We start from the raw sequence: 17,003 nt of genomic DNA, 5'->3' as shown, positions 1-17,003 counted from the left end.
CTGGCAAAAGGACCCCCTAGGCACTGTGCTACTCTACCCTGCCCCACTCCCTACAGCTGTTCTCATTCACTACAAAGACCAAAACTACCTCTTCAACACTGAAGGTGGGCCCTATCTCCATCACTCAGGTAACTAGGATGTCCTGTGGATAGAACACTGGGCCTCCACAAAGGCCTAATTAAGGTGAGGTAGGAAATGTCATGCTCTGAGAATAGCCAATAGGCCAGTGTGGCCCAGATGTAATGTCTGAGATGGGTCAGAATCAAGTTCTAAAAGCTCTTAAATGCAGGACCAGAGTTGATATTTTATGGTAGAACCACAGAAGCTTCTGGAACAGCAGAGAAATGATGACCTCTGTTCTTTAGGGTTATCACAAATCCTAACACCTCAGAGCTAGAAGCAACCCAGATATGTAGGAGTGAGGAGAGTGAGAGTGGAGCTCATCTAGTTCTGCTACTTCACACAAGAGTAAACTGAGGCCCAGAGAAAGGGTTTGCTCAGAAGAATTCAAAGCAGATGCCCCTGATTCTGCTGCACCTCACCTTATTCTTTCTCCAGTCCTGAGTCTTCTTAAAGCAGGTGCCTTCAAAGCATCTGTGGGCAATAAACCAACCCTCGGGGGGTGCTTGTCAGCTCTCTGGGGCTCTTCCTACAGACACGTAAGTATAGGACAAGGCAGCCCCAGGATTTCTGCTAGCCGGGGACATAAGATGAAGGCATATCCAGCAAGTGGGCCTTTTCACCTGACACACACTGGAGACCTCTCACCAGCATCTTCATCATCCTCCTTGGTTTGTTTGTATCTGGAGTTCTAAGCAGAGAAGCAGGATGCAATTTTTTAGGGAACTCACAACCTGTTTTTTACTTCTCCCCAGCTTTGAAGGGTGGGATGGTTTCCATTGACGTTGTTCACCCTCCCCACACCCCAGATAGACAAATGGAGGTGAGTTCTTGGTCCTCTGACTTTTGGGTCAAGCAACTGGAAAGCTTTCCCCAACCTCCCTATGTTGTCCCACTTCAACTGCTTGTCCACAAGTTCAACCAAGAGGACAATGTGTGGTTCTTTGTTCTTCTGTCCTCAGCTGGGTCTGAAGGGAACATCACAACTAACTCTTCTCAGGAAACTATTTATTTCTTTAAAAAAAAACTCCCAAAGCCTGGGTGACAACTCTAAGTTAGCTCAATGATGTATCAGGTGAGGGTGAGGCCAGGTAGGGAGGAGCGTGGATCTGCCAAGATTCCTAAGAGTTAGAAAGGACCTAAGAAACCCTAAGATCCAAGCCTTTGATTTTACAGAGAGAGAAATGGAGGCCTATTTCACCTGGGTCAGGTCCTTAAGCTCCAGCATCATCCTCAGAGATCCAGTTCTTTTGAGAAGTCTTCTAAAGTGAAGAAAAGGCAGACTAGAAATGAAAATAGGTTGAGGTCTTTATGGCAGTACATAATCTCACAACTCTCCATGTACATGATACAAAGGCATACATGCTTTTGTTAAGAGTCCAGGGATGGATGGATGCATGCATGGATACACACTCATCCTATGTTAGCATTTTTCTGGATTAACAAACTAAAAAACAGACAAACAGTTGGGTTGGAATCTCTTCTAGACCACTGGCACCTGGAGAGCATGTGAGAGACTCGCTAATATAAATTATAGAGCTCTGGGCAGAAGCCCCCTGCTTAAGATTCTGTTTCCTGGAATGTGGGGAGTGAAATGAAAATCCCTCAAAGAATGTCCTCATCAGGTGTCCTTGCCTAATTTTCTGTTTCTTGGAATTCCACCAGGGAGAGGAAAGTCTGCAATGACTGTCTTCAACTGCTGTTCTGGCTTTAGATTTTGTTTCCTGTAATTCTGGGAGTGAAACGCCCACAAGAGTGTCCTCATCAAGTGTCCTTGCTTAGGTTTCTCTTTCTTGGAATTCCACCAGTGAGGGAAAAGTCCTGCAATGACTGTTCTCAACCGTCTTTCCTGGAATTCTGGGAGTGCAAGGAAAGCCCTACAAAGACTATCCTCAGCAGATGCCCTTGCTTAAGTTTCTTTTTCCTGGAATTCTGGGAGTGAGAAGAAAAATCCCTCAAAGACTGTGCTTAACAGGTGAACTCAGTTGAAATTCTGTTTCCTTTAATTAAGGGAGTGAGAGGAAAGCTCTGCAAAGACTGTCCTCAACAGGTGTTTTTGCTTAAGTTTGTTTCCTGGAATTCCCTGAGTGAGAGGAAAGACTCGGGCAGAATCCTAGCCTGGGTTCCACTATCCCAGCCTTGCAGTGGTTGGGGAGGGGTCAACAGGAAGTATGTAGGTGCCCCTTGGCCCTGACAGGACTTGCTCAGACCCTTGAGGAAAGGCAAAGCCAGGGGAAGGAGAAGTCCTTCCCCCCCCCTTCCTTTGGGAGATCCTCTGAGGAGTTCTCACGGGAGCTGGAATAATCCTGATGACAACTGTTAGAGATAATCAAGACACAGAAGTGATTTCTTCCCCAAATGACTGTGCTCCCGGTGAAATCAGGAAGGTTTTACTTGTTGCAGTCTCTGCTTCAGTTTGTTTCCTAGAATTCTCTGTATCAATAAAATCTTCTTCCTGATTTCACCGGTGAGCCCGTGGTCATTTGGGGAAGAAATCACTTCTTGTCTCGAATATTTCTAATAGTTGGGGACTCATGTGGGCTCAAGTATCAGGGTGAGGGACAGGAGTTGTCAAAATGCAGGAAGATGCATCCCCTTGAGTTTTAACAGTCTCCTGGATTGCCAGCAGATGTTCCTCCCACCCTGAGACTGTTTGAAAATCCCAGGACCACAGTGCTAATCAAGGCTACTGTGAACCCAGGAAAAAGGAGGAAAAGGGAATTTGGAAAAGTTTAATGCCAATTTCATGCATGAGCCAAAAGTAAGAAAAAAAAGGGCTATTAAAATATTGCCTTGGGAATTAGAAATCTTGGTAGGGTTCTGAGACTGAATGGACTCCCTTTGTGTGAAGCTTAGTGTGGAGCTCCAATTCGAGGTTCTGTAAATCCTTTCCCCCCAAACCTCCCACCCCATGCAACTGGAGAGGGATGAAGCTAAAGTTAATTAGAACACAGAAAAGAGGGGCAGCTAGGTGGTGCTAGAAGCAATCCCCACAAGATCAAGAGTGAAACAAGAATGCCCATTATCAACATTTTTAGTCAATAATGTTTTGCAAATGTTAACTTTAGCAATTAGAAAAGAAAAGGAAATTGAAGGAATTAGAGTCTAGAATAGAATAGAAACAAAGCTCTCATTCTTTGAAAATGATGATTATATACTTTGAAAATCCTAGAAAATCAACTAAAAATGACTTGAAACAATGAACAATTTTAGCAAAGTTGTAGGATATAAAATAAACCCATTAAATCAAATATATATATATATATGTATACATATATATATGTATATATACATATAACACCAAGAAATCCCAGCAGCAAGAGATAAGAAGAGAAATTCCATTTAATATAACTGAGGAAACATAAAATACTTTGGAATCTACCTGCCAACACAAACCCAGAAACTATATCAACTCAATTACAAAACATTTTTCACACAAGTCAGATCTAGATAAATGGAAAAATTTCACTGACTCATGGATAGGCCTACTTATGACAATTCTACCTAAATTAAATTGTTTATTCAGTGCCATGGAATTCAAACTACTAAAAATAATTTCATAGAGCTAGAAAAAAACATAGCAAATTCTCCTGGAGGAACAAAAAAATCAAGAAAATTAATTTTAAAAGTGACCTAGCTATACCAGATCTAAAATTATATAATAAAACAACCATCTTCAAAATTACCTGGAACTGCCTAAGAAATAAAGTGGTAAATTAGTAGAATAGATTAGGTAAAAAATTTACTCTTTGATAAACCCAAAGTCTCCCAAAATTCAAAGACTTTGGGAATAAGAATTCACTATTTTAACAAAAATCACTGAGAAAATTGGAAAAAGAAATTAGACATAGACTGTTATAAATGAATGAAAAGAAAAACCTGCTAGAATGAGAGAAAATTGTACATTTTATTCATGAACCTTGCAAGATACACCTTACAAGCTACGGGTACCTCACACCTAGGCGTGAAGCACAAATTAGTCTTGGAACTTCAGGTAATTTAATTTATGGTCCTCAGAAACTTTCCCCTACCTCTTGGATGTTCATAGGCTCTCAGAATTTGAGTTACAATCTAAGAGGTCCACCCATTCTATGACATGCCCCTAATATGATCCCCCACATCATCCTAGGTGTGATATGCTAATGAACCCCAATCATCACAGGTGGTATGGGGGTTAGTATTCAATTACCTAGTTGCGCAAACTCAGTTGCATTAGGTCAAGATCTCTAGGTCACTCTTGACCAGTTGAGAACCCGTTTGGGGTTTGCTATGCCTGGAATGGGATTAGGAAAACTCTCCCAGTCTTGTGATTGGCTGGGCCATTCCCCCTTTGTAATGGCTTCCCTAAGGCTCCCCTCCACACCCTGGGAAGACCAACAAACACCCTACATTCCTCACATAGACCAACATTTCTCACACCCTATACCAAGATAAGATCAAATTGGTTACATGATTTAACATAAAGTGTGATACCATAAGCCATTTAGAAGAAAAAGAAATTGTTTATCTGTCAGATGTACAGAAAGGAGAGGAGTTTATGACCAAATAATAGATAAAGAACATTCTAAAATGCAAAATAGGTCATTTTGATTACATTAAATAGTTGTTTCTTTTTGCAAGGCAATGGGGTTAAGTGACTTGCCCAAGGTCACACAGCTAGGTAATTATGAAGTGTCTGAGGCTGAATTTGAACTCAGGTCCTCCTGACTCCAGGGCTGGTGCTCTATCCACTGCACCACCTAGCTGCCCCCCAGAGTTATTTCTAAACTCTGAATGTCCATCCTTGGACCCAGCCCTATCTTCTCCCCTTTCCCTCTGACTCCCTCCCTTCCTTATACCCTAAGTATGCATTCATCCAACTAGTTTCACCCTCCCAAATATCCCAACCCATCCAGTAATTCTGGTTCAGGCAGTTGAAAAGTCTTGTCCAAAAAAAATGGCTAAACCACCTGAGCCTTAAGTCTTCTCAAGTTCTGCACACCCTCACTCTTTGCTAAAGCCTTGGATGCCTAATACCTAGGTCCTGATAATAGTGCCTGGAGAGGAAGTACTTTTTTGTTAATAGACACACAGTATTGCATAATTTCCATGATACAATGAAACCATCATAACTTGAATGACTGTCTTTTTTAATGTAAATTTATTATATTTTTTTCCAATTACATGCAAAGATAATTTTCAATATTCTCCTTTTTGTATACTTTTGAAATTCCACATTTTTCTTCTACCTTCCCCTTTACGTTTTGTTTTTTTTGTTTTTTGTTTTTTTTTAGTTTTTAGTTTTTGCAAGGCAATGGGGTTAAGTGGTTTGCCCAAGGCCACACAGCTAGGTAATTATTAAATGTCTGAGGCCGGGTTTGACCTCAGGTCCTCCTGACTCCAGGGCCGGTGCTCTATCCACTGTACCACCTAGCCGCCCTGCTTTAGTCCTTCTTGTCCATGGCAGGGAGTAATCTGATAGAGGTCGTACATGGACAATCACATTTAACATATTATCATATCAGTCATTTTAGGAAAGAGGAATTAGAACTAAAGGAGAAAAAACATGAGAAAGGAAAACCAGAAAAGTTTTAATTCTATGCCTTGCTCTGCATTTCAACTCTATAATTTTTTCTCTAGAACAGCAGAGAGGAGCTGGAGCCCATTGGATGATTGTCTTATTGGTTTTACAATCAATTTCTTAAAACACATGATAAAAAATTAATACCAGCAACAACAGAGAAACTGATTCCAGCACTGGTTCCAACAGTGGTTCCAACTATCTTGACGACATTTCTGACCTGTGAACCGAGAGGAAGGATGCGGTCAGTAGGGCAGTCTGCTCTCCTCCATTCCAGCCAAATGCTTTGCTCTGGCAAGTTTAGATTTAGTTCTTGGTGAAGAGAGTCAATCCCAGGTTTTGATGCAGGGATCTCTCAGTCATACAGAGAGGGAGAAGGGGCCTGCTCAGCATGGGGATAAACCAAACACAGTAGGGACTGTGGGGGTTTGGGAATCCTTGTCAGTTTTACCCAGGTAAGCTACCTCTCATAACAAGGAAATTCACCCATTTCCATCAACCTCCCTGCCCCTCCCAAACTTCTCAACCAACCCCTAAAGACAAGAAGCAGGGGTGATGGGCATGTGAGATTGGTTATTGGAGTCACAAGTGTGAAGAGGGCATCCCCTGGGGTCTGAGAAGCTATTGTTTTTACTATTTTCTTAATTTTCATGCTTAGCCTTTTTAAAAAACTTTTGAGTTTGAAATTCTCTCCCTTCCTCCAGTCCCTCGCCCAACAATCAAGATGGTAAGCAGTGTGATTTCAGTTATACATGGGACATTTGACAAAACATTTCCATATTATCCAATTTTCAAACAAAAGGAGACAAAGAAAAATAAAGTATCAGTTTTTATAACTGTTCTTTAAAATACCATGATGAATAGTATAAATAGGTCTGATGAAAACCAGTGGCCTTTGCAGGTTCACAAGGCTTATACAACACAGGGGCCATGTGGTAGTTCTCACTCAATAGCATTAAAATCAGGGTACTATCTCCCACAAGGAAATCATTTATTGCCACCCTTTGGCCAAGATCCACAGATCAGTACTGGTGGGTGAAGAGTCTCAGCCTAGACTGAGATCAGAGCAGACATTGAAAACATGCTCACATAGACTGGAACCATTTCCCCTTAAGAAATGGGGACAACCTGACCCTAGGGATTGCTGCCACCCCACTTTCTGCCAGAGCCCTTTCCCAGCCCTGGCTGCTGGCGCCTTCACAAAAAGGGGTCATTCGTCTAATGGGAACATGTCTTGTCCTTATTTATTTACATATTTTCTCCCCCCCATTAAATTGTGAGCTTCTTGTCTTTCTGTTCAAACAATATCTAGCATACAGCAAGTATTTAATAAATGTTTGGTGACTGACTTCACTTGTATCAGTCAAAGAAATGCCCAGAGGTTTACATTAGCAGGAGAGGGAAGGGTGTCCTCAGATAGGCAGAACTTGAAACAAGAAGGCCCATGGCCAGAGGGGAGGTAAACAAGCCTTCACCCCAGGGTCCCCTGCTCCCTGTTTAAACCCATGGGATCTCCCCAGCCTGCAGACATTCATAGGGTCTGGGGATGGACATACCTGGTCACTTACACGAACCCCATATCTCAGATCATTCGCAAAGTGCTCACAGTTGTTTTTAGCCAGGTTGTACTTGACCTCCTTCCCCACCTCATTCAAAGCCCGCTGGACAATCTCACTGGGTGGCCTTGGTTTGTGCTTCTTGTCATGTTTATTGTTCACCCTGCAGTTATCACTCCAGACCTCCTCACAGAGCCGATCCTTCCTCACGGTGGCTGGAACTGTCTCAGGACCACCCATGTCCTCTTCATAATTCAGACAGAAAGGAAAAAAAATAAGGCATCCCCAGGGAGGTCCCTTTTGAGCAGTCCTGGCCCAAATTAGACCTAGCGGTCCCCTCCAGTCCCACACCCCTGACAGTGTCATAAAGGGGCCAGTTGTGGTATGATCTAACTCTCCCCAAGATTAAACTTGAGATTCACCCAAGCACCTTCATCTCCCAAATATTAATCTGTCATCTGTAAGCAGAGAATTTCTTCAACAATCATCATCTAACCTTCCAGAGTCTGCACACTGCCCCCACCGATAGATAGATAGATGGATAAAGATAGAGACAGAGATACAGAAATAACTTTACAAAGCAGGATGTTCTTACTTTGAGGTACCAAATGGACAATATAACCATCACCCACATAAACAGCCCAATGAGAGAATGGCCCTCGAGAAATCTCAATCAGGTCTCCAGGTTTGGGATCTACCTAGAAAACCAAAAACCAAGACCAGATTAGAAGATGAATTTGGAAATGGAGAAAGAGGAGCAAGAGAATGGTCCAAGGTGTCTGGGACAGACCATAAAAGGATTTATTGAAGGTAATCAGGATGAAGAGAAGGCCTCAGAGGGATCTGACATATTGGGACCAAAATGACATAATACAGGACATAATACAGTCAGGTTCTCCCAACATTCCCCTCCAAACAAGTTTAAAGTAATGCCTCAAATCAAATTTTGGAGTAACAGAGCCAACAAAAGGTCAGAGGGTGCCCCTTTTCCAGCTAAGTAACCTAGGCAGTGTACAGGGGAGATCTGAGACAGTGGTGAGGGTCAGAGCCCCAGCAATGGGTTTTGAAGGTGGCTATGACAGCAACAGTAGTTTCAGGAGGCTCTCAAACCAGAGTCGATAAGGGGCTCAGATAACTGGTCAGAAAGAGATTATAGGGAACCCTTTGTTGACACTGAGTGAAGCTAACTCTCATTAGCAACTCTGTTCTCCATGGGCAGTTCTGGGTTGCAATCCCAAGGTGAAGAAGAAAGCTTCGGATTGATCCTAAGGGAGTAGAGGTCCTGGTCTCAGTTCCAGGGCCAAGAGGAGCACAGGTACTTGTGGCTGCAGGGGGCACCAGGACGTTTCCTAGGTGAAGACCAGAGCAGACTATAACTCTCTCAAGAGCACAACTTGGAAGCACCAAAACTTTGCAGACTCCTTTCCCAAAATGGTATAGACTGATCTAAATTGAATGTGATAAGAGAGAAATCATATCCTTAAGGAGGAAACATAAAGTAAAAGAGATAGCAAGATGAGACAATAAGATATCAGGTTTTTTTTTCCTAAATTAAAGGTAATAGTTCTTGGTCCTTGTTCAAACTCCTCAGTTCTTTCCCTGGATACAGATGGTATTCTCCATTGCAGACAGCCCCAAATTGTTCCTGGTTGTTGCACTGATGGAATGAGCAAGTCCATCAAGGTTAATCATCACCCCCATGTTGCTGTTAGGGTGTACAATATTCTTCTGGTTCTGCTCATCTCATGCAGCTTCAGTTCATGCAAATCCCTCCAGGCTTCCCTGTATTCTCATCCCTCCTGGATTCTAATAGAACAAAAGTGTTCCATGACATACATAGACCACAGTTTGCTAAGCCATTCCCCAATTGAAGGACATTCATTTGATTTCCAATTCTTTGCCACCACAAACAGGGCTGCTAGGAATATTTTTTTACAAGTGATGTTTTTTCCCTTTTTCATCATCTCTTCAAGGTATAGACCCAGTAGTGGTATTACTGGATCAAAGGTTATGCATGTTTTGTTGCCCTTTCAAATTCCAAATTGCTCTCCAGAAACATGGATGAGTTCACAGCTCTACCAACAATATATTAGTGTCCCAGATTTCCCACATCCTTTCCAACACTGATCATTGTCCTTTCAGGTCATATAGGCCAATCTGAGAGGCATGAAGTGGTACCTCAGAGATACTTTAATTTGCATTTCTCTAATAAGTAATGATTTAGAGCAATTTTTCATATGATTATGGATCACTTTGATTTCCTTATCTCTAAATTGCCTTTGCATATCCTTTGACCATTTGTCAATTGGGGAATGTGGAGCCCAACTTTTAACATAAAGTTCAAAGTCAAGAAATAGGATGAAAATAAGCATCAAAAAAAGAATTTGAGGGGCAGCTAGGTGGCACAGTGGATAAAGCACCAGCCCTGGAGTCAGGAGTACCTGGGTTCAAATCCAGTCTCAAACACTTAATAATTACCTAGCTGTGTGGCCTTGGGCAAGACACTTAACCCTATTTGCCTTGCAAAAACTAAAAAAAAAAAATGAAAGATGAACATCAAAAAACAATTAAAAAAAAAGAATTTGGTCATGAAAAACTGCTATGGTGGCAGGGAGTCAAGACATAAACTAAAAAGGAGACAACCAAACACTTTCAAACAAATCCTCAAAGGAAAGTACCAAGTGGACCCAAAGCCAGAAAGAATTCCTGTAAGAGTTTGAAAAAAGAGATGAGTCACAGAGAAAAACTGGGGAAAAAATAAAAGTGGTGTAACAAAATTGTGAAAATATTTAATAAGTTGAATTTGGTGGTTTTCTTTTTTTTTAAAAAAAAAGGCATAAAAATTCACTGAAAAAAAAAAGAACCCCTTTAAAAAAAATCAGTCAAGGACAACCCTGGAGACCTATCTTGGACAATGCCATCCACATCCAGAGGAAAAAAAAATAAAAGACAAAAACAAACCCACAGAATTCGAAGGTATACCATCTTCATTTCTTAAAACTTCTCTTTTTTTCCCTCCTTCCTAGTTCATGGTTCTCTTTCTTTTCTCTTAGTCCTAACTCCTCCTAAACAAAATGACTGATATGTAAATATATAAAACAGAAATGTATATGTACAACCTTAACAGACAGTTCACTGTCAAGGGAAAGGGGATGGAAGGGTGAGTGATAGAAAATTGCACGACATAAATTTTCAAATGGATGATAATGGAAAACCACCAAAACATGTAATTTGAAAAACAAGATAAAAATATCAATTTTAAAAATATGTTTCTATTTCTATTTCAGTTGTACATGTGAAATTTGGCAAAACATCTCCACATTAGCCATGTTATGGGGGAAGGGGAAAGATACAAAAAAAAGTAAAAAAATTATACTTTAGTTTTTCTGCAGTTATTTTTTAAATGCCATAATGAATAGTATTGCTAGAAGGTCTGATGAAAATCTCTGGCTTTCACAGGTTCTCAAGGGCCTGCACAACACTGAGGACACACACCAGCTGCTCTCACCCAGCAGCATTCCATCCAGAGCACTAAATCCAACAAATTCCATTATGTCAATCATTGCTTTCCACCCTTTGGCCAAGATCCACAGCTCAGTTCTGGTAGAAGAGTCTCAGACTAGACCAGAGCAAATGTGGAAACCTCCTCTCATAGAGACTGGAACCATCTCTTCTAAAGAAATGGTGGGATGTGATCCCCAGGGAATGCTGCCATCTCACTTTCTGCCAGAGTCCCCTCCCAACCCCCCCCCCACTGTGCTGGTGCCTTCTCCACTCAAAGGGTCATTCATCTCCTGTGAATATGAATTGGTGGTACTATTTGTTTCCCTCCTCCATTAAAATATAAGCTTTTCATCTTTCTTTTGAAACGATGTCTAGCACACAACAAGTGTTTAATAATTAATTGGTGAGTGTCTTCACTTGTGTTGGTGAAAGAAATGCCTAGTTTCCCTGTCCACCTTTCCATTATGGGGGAGAAAGGCTGTGACATCCTGGGAAATGGCAGATAGGAAAAGTGAACTTGGAGCCAGAAGGACCATGGGCAAGGGAAAGCAGACAAGCCTAGGGATGACCCTAGGGACTGTGCTCCAAGTTGTAAGCACATGGGGTCTTCCCCATGCCCACACAGTCTGCATATACGTATTGGGGGGAAGACAGGTTGGACATACCTTTTCACTGCGAATGAGTCCATATCTCAGGTCATTCACCAAATGTTGAGAGTTCTTGCCAGTCACTTTGCAGAGGACTTTCTTTCCCACTCCCTCCAAGGCCCGCTTGACAATCTCTCTGGGTGGTAGCACCTTGTACTTGTCATCATATTTATTATTTACCCGGTACTTGTCACTCCCCACCACCACCTGGAGCAGCTCCTTCTTCACTATGGCTAGAGCATTCCTTCTGGAAACACCAATCTCAGGAGAGTCATCTTTCAGATAGAAAGAAGGGAAAGCTCTTTTTTAAGCAGTTCCAAGTTAGACCCAGTGGTCCCCACCAGTCCCATGGTTCTGCCAGTGTCACAAAGGGGTCAGTTGGAGGATGATCTAGCTGTCCCCAAAATTAGACTTGAGATCCACCCAAGTGGTTTCATCAACCATATATTAATCTGTCATCTATAAACAGATAATCTAACAGTCATCTAATCAGCTCACTTTCTAACTTCCACCTCCCCAACACATACAACTTCACAAAGCAGAAATGCTTCTTACCTAGAGGTGCCACATGGACGATATAACCATCACCCACATAAATAGCCCAGTGATAGTCGCCTGTTCTGAAAATCTCAATCACATCTCCGGGCTCGGGATCTGGCTATAAAACCACAAACCAAGGCCAGGTTAGAAGTTGTATTTGGAAATGGAAAAAGATAGGAGGGCATATTGCAAGTGGATTGGGAAAGGTCATAAAAGGATAAAGTGAAGGAACTAGGGGTGTTGAACTATAGAAGAAAAGGCTTAGAAAAGTTGTGACATCCTGGAAGCCTAGATGACAGAGTATAGGCCAGTACTACAGTTGAACTCTCCCAACATTCCCTTCCAGATTTGAACAATGCCTCAATTCAAACAGAACCAACAAAAGGTTAAAGAGTGCCATTTTTCTAGCCTAAGACATTAGGAGGTCTGCAAGGGGTGGGCAAAGAACACCACCAGTGGGCCTTGGAGGCAGCGGAGCAGCAGCCAACAGCTTCAGGAGCTCTCAGTCCAGTGATAGAGAGTAAAGGGGTTCAGACGACTGGTCAGAAAGATTATAAGAGACCCTTTGCTGGCACTGGGTGAAGCTGGCTCTGATTGGCAACTTGGTTGCCCATAAGCAGTTCTGGGTTGCAATACCAAAGTAGAGAAGATGCTTGTGATTGGACCTAGGGGAGCAGAGGTCCTGGTCACAGTCCTAGGGTCAAGAGGAGCACTGGTACTGAAGTACAATATTAAAACTTGTATAACCCCTTGTAACCCTGGACAGTTCTAGGCCCCAAAAAGCTTCTCAGTTTGGCGGACTCCCCTAAGTCTGGGAACATCCTGACAAGGCTCAAACATGAGGTTGCCCCTATTTGAGGGCAGGGACCCTAGTTTTGCTTTTTTATCTTCTCTTTGTTGTCACAGTGTGCACGACAAGGCACTACCTTCCTTACTCTCTTTTGGGTGAGCATGATAAAGTCAGGGTAATTATGATAACATTATCATATTCCCCTCAGTGGTCTTTTCTGTATGCATTATGGGTAGCTGTATGTACAACTCTACTTTGCCTCTGTGACCAGGTGATAAGCCTCCTGCCATCCCTAGGGAGGAGAATCTGCTAGGAGCATGACCCCCAAAAGAAAAAGAAATGCCTTTTGTTAGACTTGGAGACAATCTGAATCTGAATTCTTTAGAGATGACACCATAAAGCATTCTCAAACCTCATCATTACTCAGGTGAGCAGTGAGTGGTAAGAGCCATGTTATCCTCCATATGTCTTGCTTTGTGCTGACCTCTCCCTCCCCAGCTAGCTTTTCAGAACGATAAGATCCGGGGTATCACTCTTCCCCTACTGCCCTGGAAATGCAAGGACAGGCCTGCAAGGCCCTCAGTGGTAACCACGGAGAAAGAAACTTAAGGTCTGACTTGGCCACTACCAAGCAAAACTCAAAAGGGAGGGCAAGAATTTGTCTTTGACCTTCCACTCTATTTTGGGGCCCAATCCCTGACAACCTGAAAATATCCTCAACTGGCATCTTCCTCTATTTCCCTCAATTAAAAAACATGTCCTCTATCATCTACAACTCATACATGGTATAAGCTAAACCAAAACAGGAAGACAAAGACATTAGGAGGTCTGCAAGGGGTATATTAAGGGATAACAACCCATGGTGGCTTAAATTCTCATCCCTTTCTCAGGAATTTCCTTCTCAGGGACACACAGTCTTAAGTCAAAGGAATGTGCCCCTAATAGTGGCATTCCTCAGAATGGGACATCCTGACCTGTTTGGGCAGGGAGCCAAGTCCCCTCCACTTTTGGGGTGAGGTCCTCTGCAGCACCCCTCCACCCTCTCTTTGGCTGCTGCCAAGGCTGCCAGAAGACTAGCAGCCTCCTCCCCAGCACTGAAGTCATCTCTGTTCTACCCTGTACCTCTAATGGGAGTGATCAGTTTGCAACTTGTCTTCTCCATTAGATAGTAAGCACTGAGAGCTGGCATCTTTTCTGTCATGGCAGATTCTAGAACCTCACCTTCACAAATCAGGAGAATCGGTAACAGAGCTGAGAAAACAGCCCTCCCTCCCTCCCTTCCTCCTTTCTTTATAACAGCAGAAGCTGTGGACATAATGGAAAGTCTGACATCCCATGTGCGAAAATCCCCTTCACCTCTGACACCCCCTGCTCTAAGAACCCCCAGTGTAGACAGCCCGTGCTTTAAGACATCCCTCCTCTGGCATTCTGTTTGAAGTTTGATCCCACCCCAACTCTCATTCTGTCTTGTAGTCATGACAATGAACGTCTTTTTTCCAACCTTCAATTACAAACTCTCTTTTAGCTCTCAGAACAGCAAAACTGAAAGCTGGAAGGATCCGAACTTTGATCACCAAGTAAGTTCCAAGACATCTAAAACAGACCATGGCCCTTTTGGTCTGAGGCTCAGCCATCTCTCCAATCAATGGTTCTCCAAATCTTGCTCCGGCAGCTGAACACCCATTTTGTGTTCTTCTTAAAGGTAAATCCTAGTCCCCTGCTAGCACTGCCTTTATCCAGTTTTTGTCACACCCCTCTCCACTGTCCTCCAAAACACAATAATTTCCCAATATTTCCTCTGAATAAGGGGCAGATACTGAATCTTGTTGGGAAGCCTCCCACGAGTGTCGGCCTGAGTCTCCCTCTCACAATGGGGCCAGAGGACCCTGGAGAGCATCTTGTCCTTAAACCCAGAGCCCCTCTCCCCTCAAGTCCCCCCCAAACAGTACAAGCATGAATCCTGTCTGTACTTACAAAGTCATTATAAGTGCCTGCCTGCATCTCTGCCCTCTGCAGGTCAGAATCTTCAGGGTCTGGATGGCACTGCCTTGGCAGTTCTTCCTAAGACAGAAACGACAAGTTCTAGTGTCCATCATGGGAAGCAAGAAGAGGAGGCAGTGCCGGTAAATGGTCAGTGTGCAGACCCCGGGGCTGGAGGAGCTCATGGCTGGACTCTGTTGCTCTCCAAAGAGGGAGGCTCTAGGCTTGCCAATGAATCCCACTTAAGACCAGTTGGTCTTCATCTCTCCCATCCTAATCTCACTTGGCAGGAGCAGAGTGATCCTTTATCCTTGACTGGACCTAGATGGATCACTGAAAAGACAGGAGCTTGGATGACTGGGGGCTGGGGCCTTCCTGCCTGGGACAATGAGAACCTTCCAGAAAACTCCAGAAAAACCAGTCATTGGTATGGGGGGAGCTGGACACCATTTCCAAGATAGGGAGTGATGCCACAGGTGCCCTCTCTGGTTCTGGTCCCCTACCTGTTTCAATTCATTTTTTTTTTTAGATTTTTCAAGGCAATGGGGTTAAGTGGTTTGCCCAAGGCCACATAGCTAGGTAATTATTAAGTGTCTGAGACCAGATTTGAACCCAGGTACTCCTGACTCCAGGGCCCGTGCTTTATTCACTGCGCCACCTAGCTACCCCTACCTGTTTCAATTCAAAGACAATCATTGGAAGCCCTCCAGTGGTGTACCCAGAGAGCAAGTGCGCACACACACACAGACACACACACACACACACACACACACACACACACACACACACACACACAGAGACACAGACAACACACACCTCTGTGCTGGGACTAGTAAAAATCACCCCAGCAGGCAAGGTATCCTCCAGAGGGAAGGGGCCCACAGCCCCGGCTGTGACTGAAGTCATCCTAACTCCTCCCCGACCAAAGAGCACAGTTTGGGTACTGAAAATGAAACTTCAGAGACAGATCAGAAGGCAGGAAAATTCTGTTCAACTTGGGGAATTAACTGACCTGGAAAGTCCTCGGTGAGTTCTGAGCTGTGCTTGCCATCTTCTGGAGCCTGCTTGTGGGAGGGTTGGCTCTAGGCTGTGATATCCGGACCACACTACTGACCCAAGCCTCCTTCCAAAGTTGTTCTGCCCTGGGTGCCTTGCTGATTCTTCAAATGTTGTTCTCAGAACCAGGATCCTGGCCCCATGCCCTGAATTTCAGACCTTCTGAGGTCTCCTGTGTAACAGTCCCAACAAGAGTCATCTGGCCTTGACTTGAGGAATTCTGAGGATGGGGGGGGGGGGGCGTGGGGGGAGGTCTCCTCCTTAGGAAGGCAAACCTTTCTGGTGCTCAGCAGCTCCCATGGAGACGAAGCCTCCCAACATCCAGCCTACACTGGGCACCCCAAATTCCTAAATCTGCCCCAGGACCAAACCAAGCAAGTCTGACACCCCTGCTTTCCTTTCAGGCTTTGAAAGGTTCCTTACTGGCAACCCTGAGTTCTCTGCTTCCCAGGGGCCCTACTAAGACTGTCCTCAGCAGGAGGCCTCACTTAAGTTTCTGTTTTCTGGAATTCTAGGACTAGGAAGAAAGGCTTGGGCGGGCCCTGGCCCAAGTCCTTCCATTCCATCCTTATAGTGGTTGGAGAGGAGTCAACAGGAAGTATAGGGGAAGTCCTGACTGAGGACTGAAGAAAGGCAAAATTCACACCACCCTGGCCCCGGAGAGACCCCCACCCCCAGGGGTTTTGCAGAAGGTGCTCACATTTATACTACCCTTGGTAGGGGTCAGGCACTGGCCCATGAGCTGTAGCAGGATTCACTTATATGATGTTCACAACTACCCTAGAGATGTGATTGTGTTCTTCCCCATTTTACAGATGAGGAAACTAAGGCAGACAGGCCTAGCCCAGGATCACACAGCTAGATCTGTCCAGGTAGGTTTGTTCTCACACCTTTCTGACTCCAGTCAGAACCCTCTGGGCATGGGAGTTGAGTCCTGAAAAGGAACTCTTGGAGGAGATGACAGCCAGTTGGGCATGGGGCACTGCCAAGGGCAAAAGTGCAGGAATCAGAGAGAGGGAGACGATTCTAGGCCAGAACCAGAAGAGACTCGCAAAGTCTGTCCTCCCCAGTTGGCCTTTCTGGGTACAGCCACCCCTCCAACCCCTCTTCCAACAGCCCCTCAATGAATTTTCTTATTCTATCAAGTTCTATAAAGCATCTTCTTGACAATATGTCATAGAGTATTAAAAGTGCAAATTACTTTTGATAATATTGTCACTAGTATTATATTGGCACAGCCTAGGCATGAC

At 43.8% G+C, this 17,003-nt stretch overlaps 1 protein-coding gene across 2 annotated transcripts; it reads right to left on the bottom strand.

Moving 5' to 3' along the window:
• Window positions 1–5,017: 5,017 nt before the first annotated feature.
• LOC141518862 (uncharacterized) lies at window positions 5,018–16,848 on the bottom strand. Of its 2 annotated transcripts, none has more exons than XM_074231229.1 (7): window positions 15,710–16,848; window positions 14,692–14,778; window positions 11,943–12,045; window positions 11,406–11,662; window positions 7,832–7,934; window positions 7,237–7,481; window positions 5,018–5,900 (listed from the first exon to the last, which is right to left on the bottom strand). In XM_074231229.1, the coding sequence occupies exons 1-7, from the start codon at window positions 15,746–15,748 to the stop codon at window positions 5,793–5,795; spliced, it is 942 nt and encodes a 313-aa protein (XP_074087330.1). In that variant the 5' UTR covers window positions 15,749–16,848; the 3' UTR covers window positions 5,018–5,792. The 2 variants fall into 2 exon arrangements, with proteins under 2 accessions (XP_074087330.1, XP_074087329.1); XM_074231228.1 differs by lacking the exon at window positions 15,710–16,848 and adding an exon at window positions 15,514–15,700.
• Between the last annotated feature and the right edge of the window lie 155 nt (window positions 16,849–17,003).

The sequence above is a fragment of the Macrotis lagotis genome, chromosome 3 (assembly GCF_037893015.1).
Source record: "Macrotis lagotis isolate mMagLag1 chromosome 3, bilby.v1.9.chrom.fasta, whole genome shotgun sequence".
NCBI classification, from domain to species: domain Eukaryota; kingdom Metazoa; phylum Chordata; class Mammalia; order Peramelemorphia; family Peramelidae; genus Macrotis; species Macrotis lagotis.
Note: the sequence above shows the minus strand (reverse complement) of the source record. Positions and strands in the feature narration are given on the sequence as shown.

Excerpts from the sequence above, each read along its gene's own strand:
- LOC141518862 (XM_074231228.1), bottom strand. The coding sequence starts at position 15,603 with ATGACTTCAGTCACAGCCGGGGCTGTGGGCCCCTTCCCTCTGGAGGAT. Across the intron at positions 14,779-15,513 it reads TTACTAGTCCCAGCACAGAG|GAAGAACTGCCAAGGCAGTG; the intron begins GTGTGTGTTGTC and ends TTTCTGTCTTAG. Across the intron at positions 5,901-7,236 it reads GGGTTCGTGTAAGTGACCAG|GTCAGAAATGTCGTCAAGAT; the intron begins GTATGTCCATCC and ends CTCGGTTCACAG.